General features: G+C 32.2%; 1 protein-coding gene across 1 annotated transcript in view; it reads left to right on the forward strand.

The window, feature by feature from the left end:
* LOC143058970 (N-acetyltaurine hydrolase-like) overlaps window positions 1-18,190 on the forward strand; it is a 34,359-nt gene extending 16,169 nt beyond the window's left edge. Inside the window, exon 8 of the mRNA XM_076232457.1 lies at window positions 14,956-18,190. Within this exon, the coding sequence (XP_076088572.1) occupies window positions 14,956-15,087 (132 nt within the window). The 3' untranslated portion in view covers window positions 15,088-18,190. The remainder of the gene's footprint in view (window positions 1-14,955) is intronic.
* Window positions 18,191-20,802: the final 2,612 nt, after the last annotated feature.

The raw sequence follows: 20,802 nt of genomic DNA on the forward strand, positions 1-20,802 counted from the left end.
CCATTTTCATGGCACAATAATTTGACTTTCACGTGTCGCGCTTACAAAAAATCAGCAATCCCGCGTCATGCTTAAACCCCAATGGGACCCACTATATAGGCAAGATAGCATGTAAATCTTAGCTTGAAAATGAAGCAACCTTAATTTAACTTCTTCAAAAGTTATAAAAAATGTCAATGAATATATTGTATCCATTTGTTTGACATAATTACCAACAGCAACATATTTAAAAGTACATGTATTTGAGAAATTATACCAAAGGGGCAATGAAAATCATAAGTACAGAAAACACCATAGCCTAATAGAAAATGATGAAAAGTCATATAGACGTACAACACCAAATGTAAGGGTGTCACTCACTGATTTAGATTTTGTACTAATGGTACTTGTCTTGTAACACATTGCATGCTGAAATATGTAGATAAGTAACATCTGATAATTTCACAACTGAGAAAAAGAGGATGGTAATTCTGACGTAAAGTTTAATTTTCCACCAACCCTTCTCATTCATTACTGTATCACATAAAAATACCATCTACTGCAGATAGTTAATGATTTTTTTATTTTATCTTCTAAATGATATGTAGTATTATTTTATACCTTTTTATACGTAACATGTAGCAGGATTAACTTTCCACAAAAATAACATAGTAATGAGAATTGATTACAATTATAAGAAAAACAAATGCAGTTTTTCATTTACAAATTTTCAAGTTGTTTAATTTGCTCACGTAGTTTTTAATCTTCCTTTCAACCGATGTAGACAACAGAACTTTCATTATTATGGGTTTTTTTTTCAATGAAGATTGCCAAACAGTAAAAATTATATTACAATTAAAAAATTGGGAATATCCTATTAGTGTTATATATACTATATAGTAGCATAGGATTATACATGGAAAAAGATCTATTGTGTGAAGAGAAAACGAAACGATGGATAACATGCCTTCAGGGAATGCATAGAAAATTGAGGTTACCATACTTGTTTTTGTGTTACAAACTTTCTGAATTACCTCCCTTATTATTATAACGTAATGAAATTTGAAGGTGAAAATGTTGCCTTTCAAAATATGTAAACTTTCTGAATTACCTCCCCTATTATTATATAGTAATGAAATTTGAAGGTGAAAAGTAGATAGAGAGAAACTTTGAGTAAAAATAAGTTGAATAAGACAATATTTACAAATAGGTCAACAAGTCAGTCAACTGCTTAAAGGTATTTTTGCCCTTTAATAATGATTTTAGAGTTTAAATAAAAAATTATATGAGATAGAGAGAAGAGGGCCTGGACAGGGTATTGGGAACATGGGAGAGAGGGGGCAGGAGAAGGGAGAGCAGGGGCGGGAGAAGGGAGAGAAGGGGCGGGAGGAAGGAGAAAAGGGGCAGGAGAAAGGAGAAAAGGGTATATAAAGGAGACAAAAATGTGTATTGGAATTATTAAAATTTAGCAAAAAAACAATTATTTAATAAATGAGTGAATCAAAAGATTCAAGAAAGTGGTATTAAAAAGTAAAACAACAAAAAAAAAAAAAACGACTCCGACGAAATCTTAAAGGCACTGGCTACGGTTACATGGAAATGTAACAATAATAAAAATATTATTGTTACATTGGAGACTAATTGCCGAATGCATTGTTGGGTAGGGAACCGATTAATTACGAATGTAACAATAATTATTGAGGCTACGGTTACATGGCGTTATTGTTACATGAAAACAGCAATGTACGATGGGGCTAGTAATATGGACTTATGATAATAAAAGTTAAAGACATTTATTTTATATACAATAATAACATGTAATTTCTTGATTTTTTTTTTATTTACAATGACAGTTTCTACATATCCAGTCATTGAAGTGGTTTTTGGAGCATGTTCAAGTCCGACAAATTTTTGATGAAACAACTCAAAGCAATATTCGTGTATAGGTATATTGGTTAAAAAAAGGGGAAAAATAGGTATATTGGTTAAAAAGGAAAAACATACCTTTGGTTTGGGTGAGCTCCATCTGATTTTGAAACGAAATTACGTCCTCCATGAACGAGATTGAGGATGGATACATCATCGTAACATGAATACAAAAGTTCATAGTATTTAAGTTCACAGTTAGCAAACTTTGCTTTTGATGTATAAATGAATTTGTAGGTTTGTGTCCTGATATTGTTTCAGTTTCGTTTCAAACGCATCAAAAATTTAAATGTTTTCACCCAATACAAAATTGGTAATAGGAATCTCTTCGTCCCGATGATTGTTCAAAGTATAATAATCGACAGTTATAAAAGTAGCTGTGCAGTTAAAGACTTAGAAGGGCACACTTTTCTCAGCCCGAGTTCTCAACAACAAACCATCATGAAGTAACCGGCCACGTCCACTTTTATTTTTTGTCTATCTGATGAGTTAAGCCTTTTTTAACTGATTTTTATAGTTCGTTCTTATGATGTACTTTATACCACTGTCCCAGGTTAGGGGAGGGTTGGGATCCGGCTAACATGTTTAACCCCGCCACATTATTTATGTATGTGCCTGTCCCAAGTCAGGAGCCTGTAATTCAGTGGTTGTTGTTTGTTTATGTGTTACATATTTGTTTTTCGTTCATTTTTTTACATAAATAAGGCCGTTAGTTTTCTCGCTTGAATTGTTTTACATTGTCTTATTGGGGCCTTTTATAGCTGACTATATGCGGTATGGGCTTTGCTCATTGTTGAAGGCCGTATGGTGACCTATAATTGTTAATGTTTGTGTCATTTTGGTCTTTTGTGGATAGTTGTCTCATTGGCAATCATACCATATCTTCTTTTTTATATGAACTATATTTTCCCCCTTTGGCACTACTTATCTGAAGTAGTATATCTTTAAGAACATCAAAACCATCAATACGTAAAACCATTTAAACACCATTTGTTGAATAATGATATTTATTATTTATCATTATAACAAGATTTATTTAGTACATATAAGGCCAATTAAAATTAATTGATAGATTTTCATCCCCGCCCGCCCCTCTGAAATCTTCCCGCCCCGATTTTTTTTATTTTTGATAAAATTACGATTTCCGGATTTTGTTCATTTCCGTTACCGGTAACCGTCGATAATTTCGTTTCATGTAAAATTTCCTGTTTCAAATTTCGGTTTTCGTATTTCATAGAGTATTCTTACTGAATGATTAAGTCAATATATTCTGCTGATCTATGATGACAACATCATTTACCGAGAATAGAGATTGATTACGAGAAGGGCATGAAATATTCGGGTTACGAGTAATACGCTGTGTTCAAGAACGCTAATCACCGCAAGTCACACCTTCGATCTATTTTATTTATACAATGACTTTGTGTCAAGAAATTTGGACTGTGAATGAAACCCAAAAGCGTAAGAATCGTGGAACACATTTGACTGGAATAAAGAAATTGACACGAGCATGAACTTTTTAGATTGGTGACCGTATATTGAGTTCAGAAAATCGACAAACATACGCATTTTTAATTTATCAATTTTAGCAAGCTCTTAGATTAAGAATTAGCCATGTCTTTCGTTTTTTGTAGAAAAAACAGCAAACAATATCTTTCCCAATACCCATGATAGAGTCATTAAACAACTTTATGTTCTACATTGTAACTATATACAATACAATACAATATTTTTATTTTCCAAATTAAAGGGCCCATTAAGAGCATAACATTAATTACAACATGACATAAACATTACAGAGTGATTAAAGAAACATAAAATAATAATTGAAATTCAAATGCATGAAGAAAGGATCAGTGGTCAAGGGGAGATAATTTTGATATATTTTAGAGTATCTAACTAATTTTCTGATTTTCTTAGTTGCAGGCCTTTATCCAGGTATGCACATAAAATAGATAGAAATCTGCTATCTTCATTAATCATGATCCATGAAAAAAGATCATTTATATTTAAACTATCTAAACTGGGGTATTTTTTTATATAATCAGTGATATCTCTTCTGAGGTTATTGTAAATAGGGCATTCCAGAAGAAAGTGCATTTCATTTTCAATACAATTTGTATTACAATATAAACATATCCTCTCATGTCGAGGTAATATTTCATATTTACCACATACATTGGTAATTCGTTCATGTCTGCCAGTTTCTATTCTTAAACAGTGATTGCTAAGTCTGTATTTTGTTAATAAATGTTTTTGTGGGTGCTTTAAATCTAAATAATTTTCATAGTCAAATGACTTTTTGAATGAAAAATAAGTGTCCAATTTGCCTTGATTCTGTAAATAAAAATCTCGCATTTTCTCCCAATCATTTTGAAAATTTGATTTGAGCTGTTTTTTCAATAAGTTTTTAAATTTATTTTTTCCTAGATTTTTACATATATTTAGGTCAATACCCAATTTTTCACTGTAGAAAATGATATTAGAGAGCCATGAATTATTGGAACTGGTTTGACCTTTACTTTCTATCATTTTTAACTCAGCATAAGCATTTTTCAATAAATCAGATGGAGAATTCTCTAGTCTATGCCAATACATAAACATATGTGTTAGCAAATTTATATAAAGAGGATATCTACCCAATTCAGACAGGACTGCTACATTTGTGCACATCTTTGTAACACCAATAATATACTTACAAAATTTTAAATTTAGCTTCTCAAACTCCCAATCTTTAAATATGTCATAAAGGGACAAATTTTTCCTTTTAGAAGTAATGTTAATAACACCCCAATTTTCACAACCATAAGTTACAATTGGCTGTATACAGTGATCAAATAAATGCAAAAGAGTTTTAATAGGAGGATTAGATGATTTCAAATCTTTATAAAGTTTAAAACTGGCCTTTTGACCTTTTTGGAATAATTGTTTCCTGGCTTCATTAAAGTTTCCAGTATTTTGGATGACTATGCCAAGATATTTGTATTGTTCAACACATTCAATAGAATTATTTCCTACATTAAAATTTTCATTAAGGAGTCTACCACTCCTATTGAATATTATAATCTTGGTTTTCTTCTCATTTATTTCCATACACCAATCTTTGCAGAATGTGCACAAAGTATCAAGTCTCTTCTGAAGCCCTTCTTTTGAGTCAGATATTAATACAAGATCATCAGCATAAAGTAGACATGGTATCTTTTCATCATTTAAATTGACATCATCATAATTGTTAGATAATATATCTGGCAAATCATTAATAAACAGTTTAAACAATGTGGGACTCAAAACGTCACCTTGTCGTACACCAACATTATATCTAAAAAAATCAGTTATTTTGTCTTCTACTTTAACACACACTTTGTCGTTACTATACATAGATTTCAAAATGTTATAAAAAATACCATTATTTGTATGCTGTAATAATTTGTATAATATACCAATATGAATAACCTTGTCAAAGGCCTTGCGAAAATCTACAAAACATACATACAATTTACCTTTGCCTCTTTTAACATATTTTTCTATGAGACATTTTAGTACAAAAATGTGATCCGAAGTACGAGCTTTCTTAGAAAAACCAATTTGAGTTTTGTTTATGATATTATTATCAGATAAAAATTTATCAAGTCTGTTATACAGAATGGTATTGAAAAGTTCGCCAAGACTATTATTGATGGCAATACCTCTGTAATTTTCAGGGTTCTGCGGGTTATCAGATTTGAATATAGGAGTAATGTAGCTCTCAGACCAATTACTGGGATAAATGCCAGATAGAAGAATGGCATTAAAAAGTTTTAGTAAGCAATCTTGCATATAACTCTGTGAAACTTTTAACATTTCATTTGTAATAGTGTCTAGACCTGGACTTTTCCCAGATTTTAATTGCCTCAGGGCTTTTTGGAGTTCACCAGGGGTGATTTTAAAGTCAATCTCACTGAATCCAAAGTTTTTCTTTTCTAATAGTTCAAGTTTACTCTATCTCTTTTATCTTGGACTTTATGTGTTCATTTTCAGGAATGGATGACAAGTCAGAGAAATATTTATACCAAATGTCACCATCTATGTTGTTTTTAGTTTCTGAATTATTTTCAAGACGGAGTTGATTGACAAGGTTCCAATAATCCTTTGGATTTTCTGATTCTAGATTGCTTAAACGGTCCAAAATATTTTCTCTAAATTCTCTTTTCTTTTTCCTCCTTAGTTTGGCAAATTGTTTATTAAGTTTAAAAAAAGAGCCACGCACTATCGGATCTTTCGGAAATTTTGACATTAATATAGCTTTATCATTAACATGTTTTTTCAAACTTTTTAAATCTTGGTCAAACCATTTTTTATGATTACATGTTTTTACCCTTTTCTTCTTCTTTTTTAGTGATACTTTGCACACTTTTTCGTATATTGAATGAATACTATATGTGGCATCATTCACATTCTTTTTGTCTAAGATAATTTTGTTATTTAAAAAATATTTTAGCTCATTTTGTATGACAGGATGTGTAAATGATTCCTGGAAATTTTGAATACTTTCTGTGTCCCATTTATACCTCAAAGGAAAGTCTTTCATATGACTTTTATTTTTCTCCAATTGGAAAGATGCTAAAATCTTAAAAGTGATTTTGCAATGGCAATCAGAAAAATTTGCCTTAAAATCTGATACATTAAAATATAAAATTTGCTGGAGTAGGCTTTGAGAAACTAAAGCATAATCAACTACACTGCATCCATTAGGTTTGAAACATGTAAATTTACCCGTGCTATCACCACACATACGCCCATTCAAGATACGTAACTGATTACCTATACAAAATTCTAGCAAGTTTTTCCCTCTGGAATCAGTTATTAAATCTTTACTGACCCTTTCCTCTGTGAAACAGTCTACATCATAATTTTCATCAAATAAAGGAACATGGGAGGTGCTGTCACCATCAATATAGTCTTTTTCTGACCCAGTTCTGGCATTAAGATCCCCTACTAACAGGATGTCCCCCATAGACCCATAACTATCAGTTATATCCTTTTCTATTATCTCCAGTAGGTCTGTTTGGCTTTTGGGAGCATAGTATATCAAGCACAAATATATATCTTTGTTTAAATTGAAAAATTCTCTCTTCAATTTTAGCCATTGGTATTCTGAGGTCCCGTTATTCAAAAAATTTACACCTTTACGAATTTCTTTACGTATGAGAATCCCTAGACCACCAAAATATCTGTTATTTTTAGATTTTGGTCTGCAGAATGGATAGTACAAAAAGTTATCAAATTTCAAATGATTTTCATAACCAACATGGGTCTCAGTTAATAAAACTAAATCATTTTGTGCTAATTCTGATAAAAAATTCTTATCATTTGACTTATCATGATGTTCTGACAGCAACCCCCCAACATTCCAGCTGCATATATTTAGACTAGTTTTCATATTGTATCTTATAATAACGTATATATGTATTTGTATATTTATGTGTACACACTACACTAGCCTTTTTTTTTTAAATCTCTTATATCTGTATTTGGTTATACAATATATTTGAATATCTATTACGTTGTATATCTAGATCTATTTTTAGTTGTACACAAAAAATTGAATTTACTCGATGTGTTATATAAAAAAAAAATAGTACTAAAAAATGTTTATTGAAATAATCTCTCTACCTGAGGATTATTTAGCTGATATAATATTCAAAATAACAACACAGCTCAGTACAATTTGTTTAAAAAGAAGATATCAATGAGGTTTATACTATAGGTAATTTTAACAGTCTATCGGTATCCTCTACGGCCACGTCCATAGCCACGTCTGCCGCCTCTGCCTCCTCTACCTCTATAGGGTCGTCCTCTTCCATATCCAGTTCTTCCCTGTGTACTGCGTGGAGGCAAATTAAGGGCTTTATCGATACAGTCACGGATATTTGCAGCTAGTACAGCAGTTCCATCAGGAGTAAGATGAAATTGGTCCTGAGCTATATATCTATTCATCACTTGTCCTTTGTATGCCAAGTTGCTATTGTCGCATAGGATAACAGAGTCATCTCCCCTGAACTTGGTTTTCATTAGAATTGTTATAAGTTGTCCATCTGAGTTATAATCTTCAGAATCGCTCCTCGGTGTTGGCAAGGAGATCACGATCTTGATATTATTGAAACGTGAACGTATATCATCGCATATCCTAGTCATTCTGTCAACACAGTCATTTGGAGTTTTGTTCATTAACTCGTTCGTTAAGGAGTGTAACACAATAACGTTTGGTTCACTCTCAAGCTTTTGGAGTTCTTTTTCTGTTTCGTCAAGGGTATATGCTGTAACTTTGTGCACATTGTAGTCTGGTGAGATTCTAGGGTCTATGTTTTCAGTATTTGAGGTGCCCATGAGAATAACTGATGGTTTTGATGGTCTAGATATTGGCACAGTTTGGAATTCTCCGTCGCCACTACTGGCATGTATTTTTAAACTAAGAATCTCTTTTTCTTTGTCTTCAATGTCTTTGCGAAAAGCAGTAAATGATGATTCTAATGATTCTATTTTGTTTTTCCTTACCTGCATCTCCTTGTTAATTTCACCAAGTTCCAGGTCTAGTTTATTAATTTTGTCACTTTGTGATTTATTTTTCTGTGTAAGCATCTCACATTTAGTTTCCATTTTGGTTTTCAGTAGTTCTTTTTCAAGTGTAGTTTCATGATTTATATGCTGAATTTTGCATTTTAGTTCTCCATTTTCTCTTTCTAAATTAGCCTTTTTGTTAATCACAGATTCTACTTTGTCCATCATTAAAGTAAACCTTTCTTCATTTTGTTGAATGGTATGTTTATATGCAATGTCCATTGAAGTCATTTTCGAAACCAGCATGTCAGTTTGTTGTTGACATATTTTATCAAGAGCGTTGGTAAAATGTTTTTCCATACATGTCATAAATTTTTCCATGTTATTATTTTGATCCACTGTCTGAGACACTACATTTTTTTCGTGTTGTTCCATTGTTTGGTTCTCATTGTTTTTGTTGGATATTTCTTTAATGCCTGATGGGCTCTTTACGAAGGTGTTATGGTTAATATCTAAGGTAGCCGTATCCGTGATATCTGATTGTAATGTTTGTTTGGCATTTTTAATCTTTGTTGAGTCTTTGTCTTCACTAGTTGACAAATTATGGGCAACAACTTTCTCAACAATTTGGAGTAAGACGGGGAAGTCAATTGTAACGAATGTATCTTTGTGATTTCCTTGTATTTGAATCAGGCCAGTGTTTATGTGTAGCTGTATTTTATACAGTAATGGATTTGGCTGATCTGTCTTTGTTGATAGTTCAATACAGACTGTTTTATTTCCTGTTTTCTCTGACCAGTTGTCAGGTTCATCAAACCAGCTCACTGCATACTGGGTCGATTTACCATAGTGTTCATAATATACGAGATGTAACGCTTTGATCCAAGGGTACAGTTTATCATGGGGAATGCGAAAGGCGACCATGTGAGCAGCTTCCGCGTATAGATTTTGGTCTATGGTTTCAATTAATGTTTGTTTCCCCTTATCAGTTGTTGGCAATTTAAATTTATTTGGCATATGTTCATAAGGATAATCATCATAGATACTTGTCAGGTCTAATGAATGTTCTCTGATAATATTGTCTGTGTTCAAAAATTTTCCGCTGTCCGCCATTTTGTTTATTTTAGTTTTACACGTGGAGTGAAATCACTGCAATTTAATGTATCTGCTGCATTTTTTTAGGCGTGATGTTTCTGTTTTGATAGAAAATCATATGCATCTTGCATACTAGTATTAAGGACCAAGCCTATTATTTCAACACCGTTTGAGTTTTCATTTTATTCTGTACTTATCGTACTAGCATTGCATACCAATGCATTTGCTTCATTTTATTAGGACAACAAAACATTGCTTAGAAAGAAATACATTTGATGTAGATAGTCCAACTGAAGAGAGCATTTCTCCACATTTCTGCTGTGTTCTATAAAATAGGTTTCTAAAGCGGCAATTACATGTAGAACAGTGGTTGCCAAATCATATATATTTATGAATTTCAAAAAGCGGCACCAGCATATGGAGTATATGTGTCTCAATTGATACGTGACTCTAAATCTAGCTCAAAGTACGTTGATTTTTGTTGAACGAGGAATACTGCTTTCTCAAAAGTTGCTAAGACAGGGCTATAAATCAATCAAATTAAGGTCATCACTCAAGCAATTTTATGGTCGCCATCATGAGCTGATAGGCCATTATGACAAAAGTGTGTCAGCAATCATATATATCTCTGTGATATTCTTCCTCAGTCGTAACAACCTTCTATCATTACCGAGCTGAACAAAGAAATAACATGACGGGTGTCGTATACGGTGCAGGTAATGCTTACCCTTCAGGAACATTTGATTTCACTCCAGGAATTTAGTGGAGTTCGTGTTGTTTCCTACTTATTATTTGTAACTGTTGATGTAAATGTCTTTTGGTTTTATGAGTCTCTGGTTACTCCTTGGTTTTGATTGTTATTGTCTTATATAAAATACTTTATGGATGTATTTACATGATATAAGCTTATTATTATACTGCATATATGAATAACACGTGACAAGAAGGTTTCATATGAAATAAAATTTAAAAAATAAAATCCTCCCACCCGCCCCATTTTTTTCAAAAATTTGGATGAAAATCTACTAATTAATTTTAGTTGGCCTAAAAGAATTAAGCAACAAACTATAGAAGATTTTTAAGTTTAATAAATCTAGCGTACATTGCTGTTTTTCATGTAACAATAACACAATGTAACTGTAGCCTCAATAATTATTGTTACATTCGTAATTAATCAGTTCCTTACCCAACTTTGCATTCCGGCAATTAGTCTCCAATGTAACAATAATATTTTAATTATTGTTACATTTCTATGTAACCGTAGCCAGTGCCAATCTTAAAACGGAAAGTCCTTAATCTAACTGCAAAATCAAACAAATGGATAACAACTGTTATATTCCGAATTGGTTCTGCTAGGTTTTTTCTTATGCTGAAAATGATGGATTGGACATGGTTTTATGGGTAGCCAAACCTCTCACTTGTATGACAGTCGCAGAAAATTGTGCATAGTAACGAAAAAAATATTCCGAACCTTTCCACTAATTCATTACAATCTCTTATATATGGAGGAAGAATAAAAAACTAACAATTTCGAGGATTTTATTGTGAGTCAGTGCATGTATAGCGACACATGTCACCATCCTTATTTTTTTTGTTAGACAAATTGCTTCAAAGTTGACCGATATGCATAGAATTTGGCAGAAAAAGGATGACATTACTTAATATAGAGTAACGTGTTTTTTATTTCCCCTGTCTGGTTTCGTAAATTTCCTATTAATTCTGACTGATTTAGTTTTATTTCCAACTAACAGGGTGGAGTCTGAGATTCAGCTTTCAAAATTTCATTGGGTCAACAGTGATTTTCAAGAACAATTTGAATTGATTGATTTGAGGTTGCAAAATGTTCGGTGGCAAATATTTCAGGCATGTTCAGGACCATACGATACATTTTGAAATTGTTCAGTCTTTCGTGAAAAATGATATAATTAAAAAAAATCTGAGAACATACATGCATCATCTATAGGTAAAACACTTGGTGCATTATAAAAGTTCCACCTTGAAATTGTACACTGTAGAAGAAGACAGACTCTGTGCTCTGAATATGCGCACTTTTGGTTCATATATATATATATATATCAAAGATCATAGTTGGGAATCTCAATTGTAAATCATGTCCAACTCAACAACAAAACACACCCATTCCTGTACACCCAAGTGTAAATTAACATGAACCAAACTGATATTAAAATGTTTACGTGTTTTCAGTTTGTTTCTGCATTTGAAGAAATATGTCAAACAAACATCTCTTTTATTTTGTTTTGGCGTTCCGAGCGCTTTTCTGAAAAGCGCTCGGAACGCCAAAACAAAATAAAAGTTCTTGGTTTATTTTCGACAATTATTAAAATAATTAATTAAACGATTATTCGTTTATTGTTGTTTTATTGTTTTTAATGAATTGTGTGATTGTAAATTTCAAGAAATAATTTTTGAAATACTGAATTGAAAGAAAAAATATGTAACGGGGTCTGAGAGATATAATTTTATTTTGTTCCAACAGATGCGCATTAAGTGTTGACATCCCAAAATGACAGGTCTTTGTTAACTTTTTCCTCTTTCTGATGTTGCTGTCCTGTGTAAACTGTATTTATAAGATTACAGTATCGGCAATCTATTTTTTACAAGCTTCCGGAACCATATTTTCTGTACAGTCCAATTATATTCCAAAACTGGTTACACTTGGAACATATAGGAAAAGTTGTGTGCCAAAATAACCAAGTTTCAGGACAATTGTATTATTCTTCTTTGTTAATTCCATTCCAAAAATCATTTTCTGCCTGATTTTCAAAGACTGCTTGTACTATGTATTTTCTACAAATTATATCCGGTTTTATTTTCCAAAAGAATTTTATTTTTCTATTTTGCAAGAAGCTTTTTTTTTTTGGCAACCAATTTATTGGAAAAAAACAAAGTTTTTCCACGGGATTAAAGAAAACAAGGTTTTTACAGGAAAAAACAAAGAAAGAAAATCCCATTTATGAGTCATAGGCAATATAAACGGTATATGCATTTATTAATACTGGTTCAATAGAAATTAAGGGATGTGATAGACTAGTAGCCAATTAATGAGACGAGTTGAACTCTTAATCCAGGTTAATTTCATGTGTTAAAGGTTCACAATTATTTTAAGTCAAACTGAGTACGGCATTCAGCAAGCTATAAAAAGTGGGCACTGAAATGAATCTTTTTTTAAATACTTTTTCATGTCTAGATGATGCAACCTTAGCCTATCAATTACGCTATTTTTTGTGTAGCTGAACTTTATGTGAAATTTTTTTAAACTTATCTCGATTTTTTTTAGAAATGATGGTGAATTAGGGATGTCTCTGTCAGAATCGGCTGAAAATGTTCTATTTTCCTTTGTTTATACATTGTCACAAACATTTTCAGTATTCACCTCAAAAGCTACTTATTAAGAAGAGTAAGTTATGATACTCTTGTCAGTTCACTAAAAATTGTTTATTTTGGCTTTAATATTGATTCACTTGGACAGGGTTCTTTCTTCTCATATATCTTTACCTTTACCTATCCTGTATTTGCCATCTCTGTCAGATGAACCACTGTCATTGTTGTCCTTTGTCAGTGTGAATTAAACTATTTAAAATCCATGAATTGTCACTTCATATTGTATATACATACACGGTCACAATAACAACGGTGCACTAATAAAATCGGTTAGTTAAAAATATATTGAACCAATACTTTGTACACTGTACATATCCCACCAACAATTTATCTACACATATACAGTTCTCATTTCTAATTATCATTTATATTTCCATGTCACAGGCATTTTGTTCACTATTCTAACATTGATGAACGCTTTTGATGTAGGCTAAAGCATAGTCCAGCACTGATTTTCTCAATGTGAACGTGTTGTTGATTTGTTAAGAAATGAAACTTCGAACAGTCAATAATTAATTGTAGCAAGTTGTTATTACTCTGAAATAGTTCATCAAATAGAATTCCACTAGCAATGTCTTTAATATAACATCTTATGATGGTATACTACTAAACCCCTAACGGCAGGGATTGTGCTTGATATTCATATGGTGAAGACAATATCATTAATTAGTTTAATCCAGGTCCCGAGCTCGCAATTTTGCGCCTGTCTCAAGTCGGAAGCCTCTGGCCTTTGTTAGTCTTGTATGATTTTTAGTTTTACTCTTTTTCTTGGGAGATATTGAGGTCCCCGTAATAAAATCATCATAAGGACCATAACTTATATATAACATAAACTTCTACAGTTGAACCATATGTCTTTGACGAAAGATGTGTACAGAAGTCATCACTAGAAACCTCTCAATAAATGTCAATAAGAAATTCTAGCTTTGGATCCATCCAATCAATTTATAATAGAAATTTAATGGAGTAGAATACGGCATCAAATTTTTTTCTAACCCTTACTCTTTTTTTATATACAAGCCTCACGTCAAAAATTATTAAATTAGTGCATTTTAAACTTATTTTATGTTTTTGAGGGGAAAAAGAGGCCCTAAAAAAAATTTGCACCGCTACGCTTGGCAACAAAATATATTATACGTACCACTATGAAAAATCCCCTGTATGCCATGACACACTGAATGGCATCCGACAGAAAATTGGAAGTATAAATTTAAGCCAAGATATTGCACTTGTTGTATCCATTTGGATTGTTGACTTTTTGACACATTTCATGTTTCAAATTCTTTTCTTTTTTTTCTATATTTTGAATTTGACTTTCAAAAAAGTGAGATAACTCAAATTGTTACTAAAAAAATGAAAAGCGAAATTTAAGTGTCAGAATGCAGGATTTTGCACCATTTATCCCAAAACTCTGACCCTTTAGCGGCCCAAACCCCTGTCGAATATCTGCCTAGGGCCTCTTTTTCCTGAATGTTTTATGGATTTTAATGAAATGTATGTCGGAAAAGGTAAGGGAGAGAGAAAAGGGAGGGAGAAGGGCGGGAGAAGGGAGAAGAGGGGCGGGAGCAGGGAGAAACCTACCCCCCTGTCCAGCCCCTCAGAGAAACTGTTCAAGGTGAAAATGATCAGAAATACAAAATCAACAAAAAAGAGACTTTAGTCATGGATTATGTTCTAGTCAATAGTATTGGAGATGTGCAGTGATTCCTGTAACCAACACGTGGCCTTAAGAACCTCTAGTTTAATGAGAATCTATAAAAAGTTTTCTCAACATTTGTTGATTATCTAATAATTCTTATATGTGCTTTGCATATTAGGGAATACATTATTATGATTGGTCGAGAGGACTTCCAGTAGTTGATCTTGACGTTGGTATTTTTTTTAAATAAAAAAAAAACAGAAGACAAGAGGTGAAACATCCTTCAGTGAATAAAATGAAAGCAAACCTTTTCAGGAAAAGCCTCCATAAATTAAATGATTAAATATTTTTGCTAATTTTTTATTTTTCTATTTCAGATGAAATATGGTGGTCATGGATTTTCACACATCCTACTAAACATTATTCCAAAGATGTTAAAGAGAGGCATATCACAAGAACAGATAGATAAAATAACAAAAGTCAACCCACAAAAATGGTTGGCATATTGAGAAAAAAATGAATGGCGAGGAGTACAGTTCATAAGAAATGATTCTATAGTTAGGAGTTTTATATTACATGTAATCAGACATGGAAATAATCAAATAAAGTAATTCAAGTGAAACAAATGAATCATTGTTAAAGTCTGAGTTCTATAAATACTCAAAAATAAATATCACTTCCAGAAACATTTTCTGAAATACAAATGAAAGGTGCTCTACCATAGGAATGACCTTTTTTAGCTCACCTGACCTGAAAGGTCAAGTGAGCTTTTCTCATCACTTGGCGTCCTTCGTCGTTCTTCGTCTGTAAACTTTTACAAAAAACTTCTCCTCTAAAACTACTGGGCAATATCTAACCAAACATGGCCAAAATCATAATTAGGGTATCTAGTTTAAAAATTGTGTCCGGTGACTCGGCCAACCAAACAAGATGGCAGCCATGGCTAAAAATAGAACATAGGGGTAAAATGCAGTTTTTGGCTTATAACTCAAAGCATTTAGAGCAAATCTGACATGGGATTATATCGATAATCAAGTCAAGATCTATGTGTCCTGAAATTTTCTGATGAATAGGACAACCTGTTGTTAGGTTGCTGCCCCTGAATTGGTAATTTTAAGGAAATTTCGCTGTTTTTGGTTATTATCTTGAATATTATTAAAGATAGAGATAAACTGTAAACAGCAAAAATGTTCAGCATAGTAAGATTTTCAAATAAGTCAACAGGACCAAAATGGTCAGTTGACCCCTTTAGGAGTTATTGCCCTTTATAGTCAATTTTTAACCATTTTTCATAAATCTTAGTTATCTTTTACAAAAATCTTCTCCTCTGAAACTACTGGGCTAAATTAAACCAAACTTAATCACAATCATCATTGGGGTATCCAGTTTAAAAATTGTGTCCGGTGACCCAGCCAATCAACCAAGAATGCTGCCATGGCTAAACATAGAACATAGGGGTAAAATGCAGTTTTTGGCTTATTACTCAAAAACCAAAGCATTTAGAGAAAATCTGATAGGGGGTGATATTGTTTATCAGGTCAAGATCTATCTGCTCTAAAATTTTCAGATGATTTGGACAGCCCGTTATTGGGTTGCTGCCCTGAAATTAGTAATTTGAAGGAAATTTTGCCGTTTTTTGTTATTTTGAATATTATTATAGATAGAGATACTGTAAACAGCAATAATTTACAGCAAAGTAAGGCCTTCAAATAAGTCAACATGACCAAAATGGTCAATTGACCTCCAAATGAGTTATTGCCCTTTATAGTCAATTTTTAACAATTTTCATAAAATTTGTAAATTTTTACACATTTTTACTGAAACTACTACTATTATAACATGACGTTACCCAAATTGCACCTATTTGACAGTTTTTTCAACTACTTTTTTTTTTATGATTAAGACAAAAATTTCCATTTTGTGTTTATTTTGTAGCCCTATCGTATCCTTCTTTATTATATAGGTACACCAATTTGATTTTTTAATTCATTTTGAATCATAGAAAAATTGGTCTGAACTTACCTCCAAACCATCAATGATTCTGTAATGAGGAGTACCTAAATTGCATCTATGCTTAAATTTGCATCGTCAAAAGTCGAATAACAGAGCTTTTGTTTATTTTTTTCAAATATTTTGAACAATTGGATATTTGTCCATGCGTACTCTTTTTAATAGATACTTTAAACATATTGTATTTGCTAATTTTAAAAAGATGATGTTTTGATGACGTCGCATAAAAATATTGTGAACATTTTGTGTATATCTAAATATATTTACCTATTTTGAAAGACATGCATAGTATCAAATCATAAAAATACAAATTGTTTAGTCTCTAGGAAATCTTGTAAGATTTCCGCTCATATTTTTGCTAAATAGGTGAAATTTGGGTACTCGTTGCAATTTGGGTACCGTTACGTTAGATAGAGATAATTGTAAGCAGCAAGAATGTTCAGTAAAGTAAGATCTACAAAGACATCACCATCACCAAAACACAATTTTGTCATGAATCCATCTGTGTCCTTTGTTGAATATTCACATAGACCAAGGTGAGCGACACAGGCTCTTTAGAGCCTCTAGTTAAATTTCCTATCATAGAATTCTTTTAGGATTATTTTTCATTCTATTCACATCATTATGTTTTATTTACCTTGATAAACATTTTGATACGACCAAAAAAAAAAAAATTTAATTTTTTTATAATGCTATCATGTCGTTGTTGTCTGCATATTCGTCGTCCGAAGAAGCTTTTGATTTCCGGACAATTTCTTTAGATTTAGTAAATGGATCTCTATAAATTTTTACCAGAAGGTTCAATATCACTAAAGGAAGGTTGGGATTAATTTTGGTGGTTATGGTCCCAAAAGTTAAGTAATTAGGGGCCAAAAAGGGGGCCCAAAATGAGCATTTTTGCAGTTTTCAAACAATAGCTTGTGTTTTTAAAGTGTATGAATCTCTTTGAAATTATTCCACAAGTTTCCATACCATGAAGTGATGGTTAGTATTGACCTAGGGGGATTATGGCTCAAAATGTTTTGGAATTAGGGGCCAAAAAAGGGGTCCAACCTTACACTTCTTGTAAATTATATATAAAGGAATGTCAGGTTTTGGACTAATTGCAAAAAAAGGGGGGTGGTAGTAGTTTTCATATTTTTTCCCCCAAATTTCTCAAATTCCAATTTTTTGAAAAGTTTGAAGAAGAAATCTTTAATTGCACAATATTGCGCAATAGATTTGTAAGATCTTGATATTTGTTTTGTGTCAGAAACTCATATAAGGTCAAAAATTTTATCACAATCCAAATTCAGAGCTGTATCAAGCTTGAATGTTGTGTCCATACTTGACCCATTGTTCAGGGTACAACATCTGCGGTTGTATAAAGCTGCACCCTGCGCAGCACCTGGTTTTATAATTTGACCTAATTGACAACTATTTAATTGTAAAAAGTTTGGATTGCAAATCAATTGTAAAGATATCTTTTGTTATAAAAATGTTAAATACTCTACAAAATAGAATTACACCTAAAAAACATGCTATAATTCTTATTTTTGAAAAAAAAAAATTTTAAAGATGTGAAGAACTCAAACAGTTTAAAAAAAAATGATTGAAATAAAATTGAGAATGGAATGGGGAATGTGTCAAAGAGACAACAACCCGACCAAATAAAAAACAACAGCAGAGGGTCACCAACAGGTCTTCAATGTTGCGAGAAATTCCCGCACCCGGAGGCGTCCTTCAGCTTTTTATGCTGAAAAAGATTAAACTGTTTGTTATATGGGTTTTGTATGAAAATTTGTCTATAAAATTTTCAGAACTATTGAGATAAAATGTTTTGTCAGTTTCTTTATTTATGAATAAAAGGAGATGTTGGTAAATGAGACAGCAACACACTGACAAATAAACAACAGAGATAAGATTTTCCACTTTAGACATATTTCAACACTAAACCTATAAATATTTAACACTAAACTTCTTCATATAGGTGGGACATATTTATAATAAACATGATTAAAAATACTTTGTTATATGAAGAATAAAAAGATGAGGTATTATTGTCAAAGAGACAACACTCTACAAAAAATTAAATGACAAAACAAAATATTATTTACAGCAAAAAATGACAAACAGCAAAAAAATGACAACCACTGAACTAGAGGCTTCTAACCAGGGACAGACACATACATAATGTGGTGGGGTTTAACTATTTTTATGGTGTGCCATCCCTCCTCCTAACATGGGACAGAGGTGCAATAGTACAACATAAGAATAAACTATAAAAATCAGTTGGAAAGGACTTAACTCATTAGATCGAAACAAAGCAGAAATACATGTGACAAAAACATAAAGTGGACGTGACCAGATACTTGTACATCCCTGCAACAACAAAAAAAACAACACTATATGTACAGATCTGAGAGTACTCACAGTTACATACAGCAGGTTGAAGCCAATAACAGGTAATAAAAAAATCCTTCATCTAAGACTAAAATATCAATCAGTAGATATCCAACATCCAATGGATTTAGTGTAAAGATGTCATTAACAGGAAATACTTTGTTATTAACAAGTTTTATCATACAAGCATATTACAGTACCAGTTTAAAGTTGATGTCCATTTAAAAGTAGAAAGAGAATGATGAAAATGACTGTTGTAAGAATATTTTTGAAGGGAGTACATTTTTTAGGCAATATCTAATTGATATTGTATAGACACCATGCATAAGGGTAAACAATATATTATTAAATGTAAGTGAAGAAAATAATCAGAATAAGAGAGGAGAGAGACTGAAAGAGAAAATGAGAATAGCTAATGCCACAAGGAAGCTGTTTTGTAATTACAAAGATCTTGTATGTTGTATTGTTTTTCTGCTGAGAAATTCCGTACTTTTTGGAAAATCTTGATTTCCAAGGGATGTTGCACTGTAGTACCATAGGGGCCATGTAAAGTTGACACTAGAGCATTCTTTCTTCACATTAGTTTATTCCTTGTTACTTCCAAAAACTTGTTAGCTGATATAGACAAATCACTTTGAAACTCAACATATACCCTCACAACACTTATTAAAAAGGAAATCCTAGGTCTGTTATATGTCATTGGAATTTCAACCAAAGATGACGAACTGGATCTTCCATAACTGTATTAGATACATAAACTAAAGTATTCTTACAAACAACGGTATATTGCTGGGTCTTCCAAGTGCTCCACGAATTATTATCATCTATTTTATCAGCTATCAAAGCGGGGCTTCAAAGTTACTGTGAAACTGTTTATCTAGAGGTGGCGTGAATCAGATGTGGATACTAAAAAAATCTAAATATCTTTTAAGAGTACATACAATCTAAGACTCTTTCTTCTTGCAATAGTATTAAAAACATTTGACCTTTCTACACTTTACACAAGTATTCCCCATTCCAAACTAAAAGACAAATTGAAAGAGTTGGTATTGCTTTGTTTCATAAAAAATGAATGGCCAATATACAAGTACCCTGTCTTGGGAATGGTAGGGATAAATCTTACTTTGTAAAGAATACCTCTTATTCAAACAAAAAATTCTCTGAAACTGACATTAGCTAGATGCTTGATATCTTGATTGACAACATATTTGTTACGTTTGGAGGTCGTGTTTCTCAACAAACATTCGGCATTCCTATGGGCACCAATTGTGCCCATCTTCTTGCCGACTTGTTTCTTTTTTATAATGAGGCTGACTTCATACAGGAACTTATTGGGAAGAAATAAAAGAAGTTAGCAATATCCTTTCACTTTACTTTCCGCTAAATAGATAATGTTCTCTCACTAAATAATTCAAAATTTTGTGACAATGATGAACGCATCTATCCCATCGAAATAAAGATAAATGATACAACCAGATACAGCTAAGTTTTCCTCATATCTTGACTTGCATCTAGAAATTTAAAACAATTAGGGTCGGTTGAAAACAAAACTTTACGACAAAAGAGATGATTTCAGCTTTCCATTTATGTAGCAACATACAAGCAACGCCTGCATACGGAGTATATATCTTCCAATTGATACGGTATTCCCGGGCCTATATTTCATATCATGATTTCCTTGATAGAGGGTTGCTGCTCACAAGGAAGCTATAGATAAAACCAAGAGTTTTCAACGGTGGAGTTGAAATCATCCCTGTGTAAATTTTAAGGACGCCATCACGAGTTGGTTGACCGTTTCACAAATGTTATCGGATATGTTTCTTATGTTGTAA

Source organism: Mytilus galloprovincialis, chromosome 1 (genome assembly GCF_965363235.1).
Source record: "Mytilus galloprovincialis chromosome 1, xbMytGall1.hap1.1, whole genome shotgun sequence".
Taxonomy (NCBI): Eukaryota; Metazoa; Mollusca; class Bivalvia; order Mytilida; family Mytilidae; genus Mytilus; species Mytilus galloprovincialis.